This window comes from Aspergillus pseudoviridinutans, assembly GCF_018340605.1.
Source record: "Aspergillus pseudoviridinutans IFM 55266 DNA, scaffold_4, whole genome shotgun sequence".
Taxonomy (NCBI): domain Eukaryota; kingdom Fungi; phylum Ascomycota; class Eurotiomycetes; order Eurotiales; family Aspergillaceae; genus Aspergillus; species Aspergillus pseudoviridinutans.
In genome coordinates this window covers 1,243,585-1,260,295 of record NW_025091284.1, presented here as the reverse complement: position 1 = coordinate 1,260,295, position 16,711 = coordinate 1,243,585, and the positions used below count along the sequence as shown (strand labels likewise).

General features: G+C 45.8%; 3 protein-coding genes across 3 annotated transcripts; 1 reads left to right on the top strand and 2 right to left on the bottom strand.

Moving 5' to 3' along the window:
• Positions 1-149: 149 nt before the first annotated feature.
• On the bottom strand, positions 150-1,411 carry Asppvi_005882 (uncharacterized protein; the record flags this gene model as incomplete). Its single annotated transcript, XM_043301794.1, has 3 exons — positions 150-471; positions 520-1,126; positions 1,177-1,411. The coding sequence occupies 3 exons, from the start codon at positions 1,409-1,411 to the stop codon at positions 150-152; spliced, it is 1,164 nt and encodes a 387-aa protein (XP_043157729.1).
• Positions 1,412-5,388: 3,977 nt separating this feature from the next.
• Positions 5,389-6,341, top strand: Asppvi_005881 (glycoside hydrolase family 43 protein; the record flags this gene model as incomplete). Its single annotated transcript, XM_043301793.1, has 2 exons — positions 5,389-5,622; positions 5,673-6,341. 2 exons carry the CDS (start codon positions 5,389-5,391, stop codon positions 6,339-6,341), a joined length of 903 nt encoding a protein of 300 aa, XP_043157728.1.
• Positions 6,342-6,621: 280 nt separating this feature from the next.
• Positions 6,622-7,553, bottom strand: Asppvi_005880 (WD40 repeat domain-containing protein; the record flags this gene model as incomplete). The annotated part of the gene is made up of 2 exons (XM_043301792.1): positions 6,622-7,473; positions 7,527-7,553. The coding sequence occupies 2 exons, from the start codon at positions 7,551-7,553 to the stop codon at positions 6,622-6,624; spliced, it is 879 nt and encodes a 292-aa protein (XP_043157727.1).
• Positions 7,554-16,711: the final 9,158 nt, after the last annotated feature.

Genomic DNA, 16,711 nt, shown 5'->3' with positions numbered 1-16,711 from the left:
TTAGCAGTAGCAGGTGATATTCAATGAGATAGTATTGCTGTGGGCTATTTGCCATCAGTTGCGGTTCGGAAAACCGACCCTCAAACCATCACCACTGCAATGTAGATAAAGTAGTAGCAAGAGCAGGGTCCTCATCACCACCACCCTAATCAATGACACGCGATCCCTTTCACACCCTCCTGCATGGCCTTCAAATGCTCCCAGTTCAGGGTATCCTCACCCAGACTCCAGGCCATCACCCCACCGAGATTTTCCACATCCACAATATCCTTGAACTTGCGCTTAATAATAGCAGGCGTGTCCCAAGTCCAGAAGAGGTTGGCCTGGTTATCCCAGTAGTACTGTCCACCAGCCTGCTCATCTGTCTTGCCATTCTTGCACGCGCGACGCCATGAGTCTGTGACCGAAATACCTTTGCATTCACCATAATCAGACAGACAACCAGCTTGGCAGAAGTTCTCATCACTGCCACTGTTTGATATTGTCAGCTACATGAGAGGAATAAGGGAGAGCACATACCAATAGCCGTACTGGCTACAGCATAAACCTGCTGGACACTTAGTCCCCTTACTAAACCCACAGGCTCCATCTGTGGAAGATTTCAGGTTATCCGGTGCAGGCGCCATGGTGCTCTTCTCAAAGGTTAATACCCCAGATGTACCTGCATCTGTACCATCTGGATTCTCCAAAGCCACTACTGCACATCCAAGTGGGCGATTATGACAGTCTGAATTAGGATCTGTCATAAACCACTTAGCATAGTAAGCGAAGCCTAGGTTAATTTTAGTAGGATCCAGACCAATCCCTTCATATGCGTTAACAGTGTTAAGTGAGCCCATAACACTTGTGTGGTGCTTTGTGACTTTATCACGGCGGTTCATGAGGTCATAAGACATAATATTCACCATGTCCACAGAGGGCCAGATCTTAGGACCTTGCTCCTTAGTGAAACCAACCATATCGGTGCATTTACCAGGAACAGCAATTGAGAGTATCTTGTTTGGACCAATGGCTTGACGGATAGCTTTCAAAAATAGAGGGTAGGTCTCAATTTCTCCAGTCCTCTGGCTGTCGGGTATTTTCTTGTAATCTTTTCCGTTACCACCAGGGTACTCCCAATCAATATCTACACCTCATCGTCAGCATTATGTAAACACTCGTCAACTGGATACTCACCGACGCCATCAAAGCCCAAGGTGTTAATCATTTCAGCAACATTGCGCGCATAACGTGTGCGGGATGCTTCATCTTTCGCTCCCTCAGAGAACCCAGAGGTATCCCCCCAGCCCCCAATTGCAATCATGACCTTAGTGTCAGTTCCAAAGCGCTTGCGCATTGTTCCAACGGGTTCAAATGGCTTAAACTGAGCAGGAGCATCAGAATTAAACAAAGTGGGATTTGCAAAGGCCATGATCGCGTGTGTTATGCCCTGGGTCTGGTCCAAGCCTGGGAGGCCAATGGTGTGGTTTCTTAAACATTAGCAAATATTGCTCATTTAGATGTACGAACGCCCTTACTCATCGATATACATGGCAAATCTTAATCCCACCACATACTGGATGGCAAGAAGGCTTAGGCAGAGGAATTCAAGAACTGTGTGACGCATCATTAAAAAAATTAAGAGGATAAGTGAAGACATAAGCAAAAATCGAAAGATGTTATAGTTTGTGGTAGAAATATATATACCATATCTTATTGAAGGGTGCTCCACGCGCCCAGTATTTTGAATATACAGCAAATGCTATATTGCACAACGCTCAGCAAAGTGTCAAGCCTAAAGGAACTGGATATTCCAGCTCGTCCCTCTGTAGGAGATACCCTCGCCATTATTGAGGGTCTTTCTCTTAATTTATTATACCCGAAGGAGGTATAAATAATAGACGAAAAAGTTGTATCTCAGGATAGAATCAAGAATATTTCTGTATCTAGTTGTGATTTGACAAGTGCTATAAAGCCACATTAAGCCATGCGGTTTCACCGGCGTACCAAAGAAAGAAAGCATCTACAGGACCTCAAAGACGAAATTATATTTCTCAAAAGTCGACTTGAGATTGAAGACTGGATCCGCCCAAGAATGGTTAAGTCAGGTATAAACTTCTGCCATAGTTGCCAGTCTACTACTCCCCAGATACACCTGGTGCAAACAGCGTGTTACCACTTTCTGTGTCGACCATGTATAGACGCACACAATGCCATAGATGGACAACATGGTGGTCCGCCAAACGAGAAGCTCGCAAAGTGCCCAATTTGTTGGAAACCGGCGGAGACGAACTCTTTAAGCGTCTAAGAGGTCAGTTACGAGGAATGGTTAAGTTGATTCCATCTTGAGCATTGTATATTTACATTACCGTAGGAACACGGTCACCTGTTCTGGAGATTACGCCATTGCCCCAAGTCCTAAACCATTTATCAAGGCTTTTCTCGTTGGAAATGATGGAATTTCTACTGTATGACGAGAAATTCACTATGGGTTATTATCCAAATTCTTGACTACTCAGCTGCTGAAACATCAACGAATACCTCTTCCTTGGTGAAATCCACAGAATGACCATCCTCATTCTGCCACCGAGGTTTTAATCTTTGAAAGATTTCTTCTCGATTGATTGATCCTACGAGATTGTTTCTCCAAGGATAACTTAACCTTTCTACAATTTCTGCATCTTCTTCGCGTAACATAACCAAATCAGTGGCAGCCCCATGACTTTTTAAGGAGGTTCAATCCATGCGTCTATGTACTGCATTCACATCCCATTGCCAATCTGGGAATCGGAGAGATGGATAGCCAACTGACAATGTGTTCGTATTTGTGGTTGACAGCTGAAAATGAACGTGTACATCCGCAAAGGGACAGCAGACGAGACATTACCATTTCTTCTGCTAGAGATCATGATTCGTTACAGTTGTAAGATGCCAAGGCTTGGTTTCAACAGTATTGTGCGGTCTCCTAGTATTTGCGGGATCATTGTTTAAATCCCGATGCAAGAACGATCTGCTATGTTGGATGCGTTGGGAATGTAGAATTCTCATTTTCCCCTATTGTGACACCGTTGGCAACTAGACAGTAAGTCAGGGTGATTGGAAATGGTTTAGCTGCTTTTGTTCCCGATTGGTTTCGGAGCCGAGCTATACTACAGAGTACCGTTACTACTGTACAAGATCAAAAACCCACTCCAGTTCACACTGGATAGAGTACGTACAGCAAATGAGAATATAAACGGTCGCCAGTGTGCATCAAGTCACGCAGTAACAACAAGAGTTTTACCAGCTGATTCCCTATCAATACTCTCCACGATTTGCAAATATAAGGACTTCAAACGCTCTTTCCCCATGGGGAACGTGTAAGATTACACCTTGAGAGAAGTCCCGCAGCGTAGCAATGGTATGCCAGTCTTGTCTGGTAAAGTTTTGTGGTTGTAGAGTCCCAATGCGCCCCTCGCTGAAGAAACAATATTGTGAGTGAAGGCATTTGTGCTCAAGAAAGAAAAGCTGCTTAATGCGCCTCGCTTTTACTTCAAGCCATGCGGGCCCGCGCAAAGCTTGAGTGACGTCAACTGTGATATGGCTTCCGATTTTGATCTCGTCCACATACTGGCCCCTCTGGTGATATGCATAACCTTGCTTCAGGCATCCAAAAAAGAGTTGTCTTAGTGATTCACTCGGAGCCTCGTCTTTCATGAAGTTTGTGAGAAGCACCATATGGAATTTCCCAGTTTCACCAGGGCAAGAAACGCTGCTAAGGCGAGAACCAATCAAGGCAGGCTGGCCTCCCAATTCCATGACTTTATGAAGCCAGTCCTCTTTTGAAAAAATGGCAGACCATGGTAGTGGAATCCGTTCTTGGCGGTCGTGTAGAGGAAGCACTTCTCCGGTATCATCAGAAGAACCAGAGAAGTAACGAGTGATGGGAGCAATAATATGACGCAAAATATCGAATAGACGCATTTTCGCAGGATGTGGGAAGGAAATACGGCACGATTCTTTATGGGCAGTTGGCTCCGTCATGTACACATATAAATATGTGCCGAGACAGGTTTAAGCGCTTCTCATAAGAATAGAGAGCTGGATGTGTTTTGTGAAGGTCGCTTCGAAGATGGGATCAGTTTTGTGTGTCAATCCTGCTCACTGGCCTTACTCCCCGGTGCAATTTATGAGCTACAGTATCATTGCAGGTCAACACTAACCGCAATACGTATATATGCAGACGGCCGTCAACAGATACAGCAGATAGCGCTCGGAAAATGGGAGAAAAACAGTGTCTCAGTTCTGGTCTATTACCTAACCACTTTAATGTTACAAGACACGCTTAATTTAGATGACCCTTTTCAGCACTCTAGTTCCAGAATTTGTGGGTAATCGGAATGTATCCCTGGTCCCAATACGGAAGTACTGTGCACGTTTTTCTATTTAATCTCGGATCCGCGCACTTGGCTGAATATAATTCAAGAACTGCATACTAGCAGGATAGTCTGCCCAAAGATAGGACCCAGGATCCGTTTGCCCTTTAATACCTGTTATAGCCGGACGCTCCACTCAATGGCTTCCAGCGGAGAAGCCACAACTCAATGGTCCCATGGCCTGCTCCATGGTTGTTGCACGCCATTACGTATAAGTATGTGGCCCAGAGATATCGCCATGTTCACTATTGACCCGAGATGCAGCTATATATGCCGCATGCCTCCCATGCTGCCTTTTTGGGGAAACGCTTTCCCGGCTCGACAATCCCGAAAAAGAAGAAGAGGGCAGGTGCTATGACGGGTGTAATGAAAATGTAGGCTTCCCGTTTGCGAAGTTGATAAATCGAAGAAGCTAAAATGAAAATCAGTGTTGTCGGTTCTTGTGCCTTGGCTTCTGCGGCTTACACTGGATCTTGATGGCAAGAAAGAGGACCAAAATACGAGATCGCCTGAATATTACGGGCTCAACGCACGGTGATTGTCTCAAGTCTCTCGGCTGCCCTTGCTGCGTTCTGGTTCAGCAGGATAAGGAAATCCGGGAATATAAAGAACGGCTGATGAATGGATATCAGCGAAACGAGGAAATGCCGCACATATAGGTCCTTTTTGCTTCAATAGTCTTGACATCACGAATTTCAATGTGGCAGTAGAAGTACAGGCCATTGGCTGTCATACCGTTCGTGCTGGGTTTTCATGAATTTCCTGCTTCATATATTTGTGTAATGAAACCATTACCTTCCTTCATGGTCAATATAAAAGCATGAGGCATCCCAAGCTCCAGAGACGTAGTTCACAGACCTCTTTCGTTGATCCCAGGAGATATTCACTAAATTTGTCTATCCGTTCTGCGAGCATGTGGACTCTTCAATTAACTTACTTGCTCTTATATTTTACTACAATGATAGCTGTCGTAGCTGTCCTCACTTCTGCCATTATGGAAGCCAGAGGACCGTGGATGGCGATTAATTCGGATTTCCCGGACCCTGGATTCGTACGGAGCACAGATGGGGCATGGTATGCTTTTGGCACAAATGGCAACGGCAAGCGCATCCAGGTGGCTAGATCGACAGATTTCAAGACATGGACTCTTCTCAACAAAGAGGCCTTGCCAACTCTTGCAGGGTGGGAGACTGAAAGAGATCACTGGGCACCAGATGTAATTAGGCGGGTATGTGCTCTAGTTTTTCTCTACTTGTCAGCTTCTAATCAACTTCTAAGACTGATGGTCGATATGTTATGTACTATTCCGGCGAGGCTAAAGAGATGGTGAGACATCATTGCGTGGGTGTTGCTGTCTCCGAAAATACGGATCCTACAGGACCATATGTGCCAAATGAGACACCACTATCATGCCGGCTGAACCAGGGAGGCTCAATTGACCCAGCGGGGTTCGTTGACAAAGATGGTACCCGCTATGTCATTTTCAAGTTAGACGGTAATAGCATTGGCCATGGTGGTGACTGTAACAACGGTATCACTCCTCTGGTGCCCACCCCAATTCTTCTACAGAGAGTAGAAGATGATGGCTTTACGCTAATTGGGGACGCTATCCCAATTCTTGACCGTGATGATAGTGATGGACCTCTGGTTGAAGCCCCTAACCTTATCCTGCATGGTGACACATACTTCCTTTTCTACTCAACCCATTGCTTCACGGACATTGAGTATGATGTGCGTTGGGCGACCTCAAAGTCGATCACAGGCCCATACATCAAGTCTGGTCAGAGGTTATTCAAATCTGGCGACTATGCACTAACCTCACCTGGCGGAGGGACTGTCTATGGATGTGGTGATAAGATGCTCTTCCATGGATTCTGTGAGCCCAATAAACGATGTGCATATGCTGCAAACATTACCATTGATGGTGATCAGGTTACGCTTCTTTGACCGAAATTGCTAATTAGCTAGAGTGCAACATGTTAGGTCAGACGAATTGAAAGAGTAAATCGACGGTCAGACTGAATCAAATGTCGTGGGCACTTTGGGGCACATCATGTCCGGAAATTTTTGTACAGCCATCCCCTAGGAAGGAAGCTAGAGACCCATCTTGCTTAGTAAGTCACACTGTGTCATGCTCGCCCTCACGAATTGCCGACTCCTTTCCTTATTGGGTTATTGGGAATGATTCCAGGTTGATATTCAATGTTGGTGGTAATACCGCCAACACTCAGAGTGAAGGCGCCAGTGGTGGGATCCCAGAGATTGTGGTTTCGTCATCAGAACCGGATGCTAGAAGTTGGCCATCTTGTGAGAAGGCGACTGACAGAATTGAATCAGAATGGCCCTCTAGAGTATGCTTGAGAGCGCCAGTGGTAGGATCCCAGAGCTTGATAGTTTTGTCATCAGAGCCAGACGCTAGAAGCTGGCCATCTTGCGAGAAGGCGACTGACAGAACTGAATCAGAATGTCCGTCCAGAGTATGCTTGAGGGCGCCAGTGGTATAATCCCAGAGCTTGATAGTTTTGTCACATGAGCCAGATGCTAGAAGCTTGCCCTTTTGTGAGAAGGCGACTGACCAAACTGAGTCAGAATGGCCCTCTAGAGTATGCTTAAGGGCGCTAGTGATAGCATCCCAGAGTTTGATAGTTTTGTCATCAGAGCCAGATGCTAGAAGCTGGCCCTTTTGTGAGAAGGCGACTGACCAAACTGAGTCAGAATGACCGTCTAGAGTATGCTTGAGGGCGCCAGTGGTAGGATCCCAGACCTTGATAGTTTTATCTTCAGAGCCAGATGCTAGTAGCTGGCCATCCTGTGAGAAGGTGACAGACCAAACCCAATGAGAGTGGGCCTCCAAGGTTTGCAATTCTGGACTCCATTTCTCTTCCACTTTTGGGCCTTTTGATAACCAATCAGGCAGCTCTCTCACAAAATGCCCCCAATTCAACGCCTTTTGTGGTGCGAAAATCAGGCCGGAGCTGTACCGCTGGAGTGGCGCCTTGTCAGCAATGTTTACAATCTTTTTCAAAATAAATCTGCGAGCGGCCGAGAGAAACCAAGTTATGGTAGTATTGGAAGTATCCTATAATTCAAGCAAAGATTAGTAATCAGCTGCCAACAGATTAAATGATTCACCTTCGTAAATTTAAGCAATGCCTCCATCAAGATTCGGATATTAGCCCTAAATACTCATCGACTCCAGCCAGTGAAGGAAATGTTCTTTCAGAAAGGGGACCACTTGATCGAGTCGCCTGGCTGATGCTGAGCTTTGGTCGAAATGGTATACTATACCCGATACCAACAGGTGGATTGAAAGGCAAGAGGTAGATATGTATCTTGTTATGGAAGCGGCGTCAAGCTTAGTCTCGCTGTGCAACTATTCTTTTTGCGACGAAGGCACTTTCTTGCTTCTCCCGTCTATTAAGCCAGAATCGGGATGTAGATATTTTTGGTATGTCTATTGAAGACACATAGCTCTCCCTTAATGGAAAGAGGAAAGAAGAATGATCAAATTGGCATTTATATACTATTGACAAGTATGGTAAGCTTCCAAAGATTTATTGAAGCCAGCCCATATAATGGATATCAGGTCACCAGGATCATACTAACAAGCATTATTACGTACTTTGAATTGTCCAACACCACCTAGCTAGGAACGAATCAAAGGTTGTTACTTGAGATCGCGGGTTAACAATGGAGGGTAGAGGTTCAGCTGGAGGTATCAACGAGCCTTTGACGAGTATATAGTGATGTTCTAGGCTGTCTGCAGTGCTGCCCAGAGATATTGAATCTGACGGTTTTTCTGCCGTTAATCAGCAAGCCTCATACCTCCCTTCGATTAGAACAGGATGCGGTCTCTGGAATCACAACCCAGATCAATAGATGAGCTCGCTTGCAAACAGCCCATTTGGTGAATATCTTTCGATCTAAAAATAATGTTCTCATTTGGTAGGCACTCGACACTTCTCTACAGTAACCACTTATCCTCTTATGGTCAAGCCAGTCAAATCTCACAATATCCAAGTACTCAAGTAACGTGTAGTTCATATTGATGATTGATATGTAGCCCGATATAAATTAAAAGGTTGCACAGGTTCTTTAACCTTGACCACTCATATTAATATTCACTCTCATTCGTCTCTACACCTTTATACATGGCGAGATCAAAGTCCGGGGATGACTCAGGCTTCGTCAAGCCTTTAGCAAGCGACGCAGGATTAGATAGCGCTCGCACTGATATAGCCTCTCTGTGCAGTACACTACTGGCTCTCCTTGCCCTCACTATAGCTTCAATATTGTGTGCGTTGCTAGGCGGAGGTCATTTCGCTGGTCTGGCTTGTCCTTGATGCAGCGGCTAGGTATATGCTTTTCCCAACTGGTCACTTTGAGACTCTCAGCTGATGAACTGGCAGAGCAGGTCGCTTGGTACGGGTTCTACTGTTCGAAATGCTTTATGGTTGTGTCAAGTGATGAATAGGGCTGGTTGCATTTCATAACCAGCCATGAAGCCATTTGGATTKCTGAAGAATGTGTTTTATACTGTAGGTATCATCATTAGTATAGCGGTACTGTCTCCTCACTATTGAAGACCGTATATACCTGCTGAACCATGTTCAATACCCCTCGAATATGCGCTTCATTTCCAAGAACAACCTGGTGTAGCCACTCCGCTCTCCTCTTTTGCATTCGAAGGGCTCTCTCTAGCTGCCTTTTTTCTTCTTCTAGTTTGATCTGATGATTTGTAACCTCTTCCAAGTCCTTCCTAACCTTTTGTAAATCTGCACGTAGTTCTTCCGCGTTCTGTTCAGGGCGAATTTGGGAGATCTCAAGATCAGGGTCATCCTGTATTCGATCGTTGATCCCATCATTTGGAACGGCCCAGATCTCTTTTTTGCTTAATGCCGTTCTTATCTCGATATACGAGTTTGTCGACAGGTCACTCAGATGTCTTGCAAATAGGTATCGCCTATTTTGGTGGCATTGCCATATATACTTATCACCCCGTAACGGGTGTAGTCGCACTTCAGACGGGGCGACTGATAGTGACAGCTCACTGTCTGTATTCTGTTAGGGACGGGGGTTCACAGTCCTTGGCGCTCTACTTACGTAGATAATTGGAAAGTGCTTCCCGGCATTTAAGACGCTCTAAGCGGCGTTTCCTATTAGCGGGATTGGACATAGTTTGTCTGCAGAGCAATCAGCCAATCTTCTCTAGGTCACCGATGGCATTTGCTTATCCGTCTTCGGAATGAATAAGCATATGAAGACATCTGGAACTCACATGGACTCTCCGGCCGTGGTTGTAAAATATTCAGCTGTTGATCAAGGCTACTAATGCTGCGGCCTACTCTTTATAATTAAGCCTGGAAGCGTTGATATCCTGCAATTTCTGGCGAGAGTATCAGATTTATTGGATAACTGGAACCGCAAACCCGGCGCCTTTCCCCCTTTAAGTTGCGTTCATCTCAGCGTCAAAAGCTCTCTCAAGACGACTGAATAAATAATTATTGTAGACAAGGAACAGGGCACTAGAAATAAAAGCAAACGTCCCAGTCACAGCAGCTGTCACAGTCGCTGTTACAGACCATGATCTTCCTCGCGCTGTGTACACATTAATCAATGTATTGAAAAACCCAGTCGCCGAATTTATGAGAACAGGTCTATGCATTTTCCCATTAGTTTTGTTACCTTTGTCGCTCGTAGCCAGTAACTTACAAGAACACTTTCCGAGCGAGCCATACGTAGTTGCTCCGATTTCGGTAACACAGCCAAGCAGCACCCACCAGACCAAGGAAGCAAAGCACTGCAGCTGTGGCGAGGAGTGATATATTCTGTACAGCTTGATATGCGGACCTGCCAGCCTGACTGTTGCTGGTTGTTTCCTTGAACGACGCAGACTTGCGGAGGGACATGAACGTGCCAGGGAAAACCAGGTACCCTGCCAAAAGGATCCAGCAAAATCCAGCAGCCAAGATATTGTCAACCATAGGAATCTTCTCCATATCAAGCAGCATCCTAACATATTTCGTTGGCGAATCAGACCGGCTGCGATAATCATGTTCGGAAATGTTCCAGCTCCGAGGCACCAGGGACTTTATGCTTCTACTTTGGGAGAAGGTCCACCTCATTTGGATGGCATTAAACCAACTGAATAGTGGCTGTTAAACTCTGGAACGCTGGTCTTATTTATACTTCCACAAGGTCAGTTGCACTTCCCCAGCTTGCAGGCCGCAGATGCAGGTTTGGTGATGGGGGCAACACTGCTCTTGAGCCGACCTACAAAGAGTCTTTAGCGTTATTGGCCTAGGGCTTTACCAACTGTACTAGAGGTGATATGAAGGTTATCAATATTCACCTAACATCCTAGCTCCTACTGACATGCTTTAAAGGTAAAGCATTCTTCAAGATTACCGTCCTATCCTGTGCCCTTCTTACCTAGATTATTCCATACAGTACGGACGCCTTTGAAATCGGATCATTATCTGTCAGGGGATTGCAGCATTCGATCATGTTTAAGGACAGCACTCGGTCTACTGAGAAATAATCATGAGCATTACAACACTAGACCCAAGGTACATAGTACCCGCTTGTTCACCATGGAAACCCGCCTCCGTCTCCGTAGTATGGCGCAAATTTGCTAGTTCTAGCCAGCTCCTCCTGTCTCGCGTCCTCAGTGATTTGCGCCCACCATTCTCGACGCCGAAACAAATCAAGCTCTAAGTACGACCCTCCTGTCTTTTTATGGGTAAATTCATGTTCATAGCCGCATTTTGTCCGAACCCCAAGAATTGATACTTTCCATCCCGGCCTCAAGGTCCAGTCTGGATAGAAAATTCTCTGGTCTATATCTGACTGCACGGTCCCAGGGGGAAGATCCATTCGGAAGTTCTGAGAGCACTTCTGTGTAACTCCTTCAGCAGGGATTTTTTTAGGAGAATCTTTCTGAGTAATTCGTTTCTCGTAGCTTTTTGATTTAGCCCCATGATGCCATGCTATGCTTATTAGTGCAACTCCCGCATAGACATAGAAGGACTACTCACGCATCCAGACCTTTAAGAATCGCCCCATGATAATGTTTGCAGTGAGATTCTGAAATATATTAGGTCACTTAACCCTGATCAACGCAGAAATTACTTTCTTCTCTTGAATCTGGATTAATGGTCTCTATATATACTGATGAAACTGCTGACGTGAATCAATATATCGCAGATAACTTTGCAGCAGGCAAACCCTACGTCTTTCCATAATGCCTGTTTACTATTACAAGTCCATGGTTTACAAGGAATATCGTGCAGCCAGATATGAGTGTACTTTACTACTAATTTTTCACGTATGTATTTTACTTGCCTGAAACTTCATATCATTGTAACCTAGCAATCACTCCAGTACAAGTGGCAATCTCAGCATCGATTTCTATATGGATGAGCGGCTTGCAATAAAAGTCACGGTACTTGTCAAGCAGGATCCTGCTCAACCCGACTGATAGGAATTGTGTTCCTAAACTGATGTCTAGAACTGAACTATAACCCCATTGTTTACCCTACTGTATTCGGACAGGCTTGAAAAAGAATTGGCTAACATTCGTGTACATATCTTATCAAGACACTTCGTTTCACCGTGGTTGCATGCCACTACCACCAGGATGTAGAGAGCAGGCAGGAGTCCTGTTCCTTTAACCTTAGCCGCGAAAGCTCCTTAGAGACCTCATCCTCTCTTCCCTTAATTGAAAACACCTAGTCTTTGACTCTGGCAGTTGGTTCTCGGGTAGCCATATCTGCACTCGATGACGTACGCAAGCACCGGTTCTCCTGATTTCTGTGGTGGTGATTCTCAAATGATTTAGCTGGTAGATTTCATCCTCCCAGAGCCAGATGCAAACTCGATAATGAGCGCGTCCATCTATGGCCCGTACGTCATCAATGAACCAATGCCTCCTCGGAGGCAGGCCTGTATTGCAGAGATGCCTTTGATTTTCGCCTCTAAGAAGGGACCTTGTATGCATCGGCCTATGCGAAGTTTGTAGTATAGGTCTTAGGCCTGCAGGGGGCGTCCAGCCATGCCCACACTGCCATCCAGTAGACATCTTGCCTAGTTGTATCTGCTTGGTTGCTAGTGAGATGAGGTCTGCGCCGTAGTGCAGTAAAGCCACAATCGGGCGACAAGTTTGAAGTAAATGAATGTTAGACCTGAAGCTTCAAGAGTAAATATGGCATGTAGGCAGAGATTTTCTCTTTATACCAGCATGGAGAATGAGAAGGATTAAGGTGCAGTACGCCTCAGAGAGTCTCCGACTTTAGGGTTTCCTATTCCTGATAGAAAGTTATATAAGTATATAACTTAACAGCTAGAGATCTCTCAACTTGTGCTGTGTCTGTTACCCATCAGTATGTATGATGGTAAACTATTGTCTGTTGCTCTAGTCCTCCTCATGCTAAGGTATGTCACTGTATCCTTACTAGTCGTCTTTTATCTCATAATCGAGAAGCCCAGTGAAGGGGCAGGCACAGTCCACATGCCTCATGTCTCCCGCATATGCATCCGCAAGCTCCAACCCAGCACTGTCGGCCGATCGTCCAACAGCTGTCCCTTTTTTAACACCATCCAGAATGCCGTCTGAGGCTGCGGTCTCTACAGCAACGAGCTGTACAGGGTCCAAAATGACTCAGATTACGTTTGATCAAACAATGCCAAGTTCAACCCGCTCTGCTCCGGGCCTTGTATCGACGGGACAGGCTACACAAGTGCTACAGAAACTGACTATGACGATGCTCCTTTTCTGTTTCATTATGTTCAAGTTCTGGAATGAGTAATATAGCTGGATGGTAGCTGTTTGTTAGAAAGCATAGAGAAGCTAGTGACCATTAGAAAAACGTATGGCATGCACGGACGCATGACTGAAATAGTGCTGCCGTACCTGCACTAGACTCTTCAAGAATTGATTTTCCCAGGAGCGTTGTTGGTATGTTAAAATTCATCAATCCACGCCCGTTTGGATGGTTAATTATCGACCCAAGAAAAGACTTGCACAGTACAATTAAGTCACACTTAGCTGCAGCTGACCGAAGTGTAAGAATTCAGCAAGACCCTTTTTTTATATGTAACATAGAGAAGTGCTAATCCTATCCATTCGCCATCCATGATCATCTCAGCCCTGACACAGATGAGTTCACCTTCGCATTCTGCTTGCATGCTGCAAATTTGACCTAGATGTTCGATATACATCTCAGATGATTTGGCAGAAAAACAGCTTGATGGAGTGGCGGTTACAGCTCGCATTTCGTATTTTGCTTTGCATCACAGTAATGGTCATTACTATGAAAGCGTTAGTTCGGATATATAATTGCAGGTTGTCCTTATACATACTTCCAGTCCTCGTCAGCTCCTATACCTGGGCCAAAACCAGCTGCAGTACCTGCAGTTAGCCTGAACTCAGCGCAGTGAGTAATTCCAACTCCACCCATGGCCCTGCCCATTTTGGATGGACAAGATTCATGCCCAGAGATAATGGCTTGGTAGGCATTCTTGCATAGATCCGTAGTAATGTGACTGCAGTCTCCATGAACCGCCATAGCCATGAAAAGATTCACATCCTCACCATGGCTGTTTTTTCCTATTTGATGTGTCCAGGACATACCATCCGTTTGTCTAGGTGGCATCGAAGCACAAACTTCATCGACAATAGGGACTGCGTCTTCCACTTTAAAAGAAGCACCCCACATGCCCTCTGCTGACGGAGGCTTTGTAGCGCAAAGTAATTTTGTCATTGATATTGTTTCACTTGGGGTTTGAGTCACTGGAGATATTGTGGAGACTGGCCGCAGCTGACGGCCTGGTAACACACAGTGGAGGTATGTGGTCCCTGCTGTTGTTGTAGTGCTAATGTCATATTGACTGGGCCCACATGTACAGAAGGTTTGGACTCCAGTAGGACTGATACCTGCATCTGGAGGTATAGTAATACTATAAAGTATTAGCAGCGTAGCGAGCAAAATGATTATCTAGACTCACGAAGTTATGTGGCACTTCTGGATTGTGGATTGCTTGGAGACAGAAGATGTCGCTGTTGAGCATTTCATAGAGGTAGTCAGACTGGCTGAGAGGATAGGAATTCCCAGGCCCAAGAAGACCAGAATAAGGAAAGTAGGAATGCTCATGGTGCAGCAAAAGTCAGGAGGACGTAATTTACTTAACATCAACATTTGTGGTTCCCCAGGGGCGATGTCTCTATAAAATGGGCGGCATTGGTGGCAAGGAGCTAAGTCCCTTTCGGGTTGATCCATACTATTCAGGTTATGCTTGCCTTTCCTCCCTACAGATCTGAGGCCCCATGAGGCACGGTAGTGTAAGAAGTCTTCCAAAGAACTTGGCAGTGGGTTGACTCAAAAGCGAGAGGGAGATCGTGACAGCCTGCAGCACCTGGTCTACCGTCTACCTAGGTCACCCTGATCAGATACTTCAACAAGTGATGACCGCATTCTTCGGCGATAGCCTCATTTCTCTCCCTTTCTTCCTTCTGTAGGCTTGGTATTTTTGTGTTGGCTTAGATGCCTGTAGCACTAATCGTAATAGTCAGAAAATTTGACCGCGTTATGCTGGATTTAGCCTAGCAATTCCTGCCTACCTACTCTAAACCCTTCAAATATTGATTTCCCCAGCCCTTTGTTGGTACGTAAATAATTCACTACGCCTGTCTGAAGGCTCAAACAGGGAGAGCAATTCGGAGAGTGAGCTGGAACGGAATGTATCATTCGTTGGGGTTAACACCAGATGTGGTTTGGAAGATATCTTTGCATAAAAAGACAATGCCGTTCGTAGCTTAGTATAGAAGTTTGGTGAACGCTCGCTCAGTTGCTTTGTAAATAGGTGACGCATGGTGTCTGCAATCCCATCTGTACTTGCTCGTGTTGGATGTAATCGCACCTCGAATGGGGCAACTAGAATGGGTAGCTCCGTCTTTTTATTCTCTAAGAAGCAAGGACTTGCGAACAATATTTGCTCCACTTTCGATGGAAAGCGCTTCGCAGCTGGTCCGCCATCACCAACGCGTTGTAGATGTCTGCGGCATTCCCAAGTTACTTAAGGCCAATAAAAACACAACAACAGATGAAATCAAAGTCTCAGCAACAGCTAAGATTCCATGCACCTCTTCTGTTCAACCTCGAAAGCTTCTCAAAGACCGCATCCTTTCTTCCCTCAGTCGAAAGGAACTCGTCTTGGACTCCGGCAACTGATTTTCAGGCAACCATAGCTGTAGTCGATGACGAACCCCAGCACTGGTTTTCCGAATCTCCATATTCGTGACGCTTAGGTGGGCTACCCGGTGGAGCTCTTCTTGCCACAGCCAAATGCAGATACGGTAATGGGTTCGTCCGTTTCTGGTCTGTACATCATCGATAAACCACTGTCTCCTGGAAGGCAGGCTTATGTTTGTGGAGCGGGGGGCATAGTCGACCCTAGGCGGCCTTCTATACATCGGCTGATCTGTGGTTTGCAGTATAACTCTTGGGCGGCTTTCTGGTGCCCGATTATTCCAAATTCGCCACTGAGAAGGCATCTCAAAGCCTTCTCTGCTCGATGTTTCTTAAACCAATCAATTACCAGAAATGAGGCGGGGTTCAACAGGGCGCCGGTTTGTGGAGGTTGAGGGAGATGTCGATTTCTTATACCTTCCCAGTGGGCCGAATAAATAAAGGCATACCGGACTTAAGAATTTAGCACGCCTTCGTACAAACAAGGTATCGAATTCTTGCCGTGTGCAGTGCAACTGCAGGCACTATATATAATCTCTGCTCGTCCGGAGCTCTCTTTGCTGGTGCTAAGTCTATGTCCTAGCCATCTCATGGTGGCCCCAAGGCTTTCCACCGTCTTGATTGGCATCATGTTCAGGTACTCTAACACTGCCTTATTTGCTGGATGTAACTCACAATGAGCAAGTGTAGCCAAAGGAGCAGATGAGTCCAAGTCAACCGCTTGCTTCACCTCTACAGTGCCCAGGTCGACCACATGCCCTGAGAACTGGATCCCACCTACCTCCACATCCTGTCCGTCGCTATCGACCTCTCTCGCTATTCCAGGAGGGACTTTGTATTCAACCGGGAAATGCACTGAGACTCCTATCACCATGGCGGCAAGCTGCTCGAAATCCACAAAGCAGCAGATTACGCACTACCAAACAAGTGCGACTTCAACAACGCCAACGCCGGCCACTGTATCGATGGGCTATGGTTCGCAATTGCCCCGAAAACAGACCATACTCTTTCTATTTCTCTATTTGTTGTTCATGGAAGTTGTTCGTTAAGAGACGCAGTAGATCGGGTCTG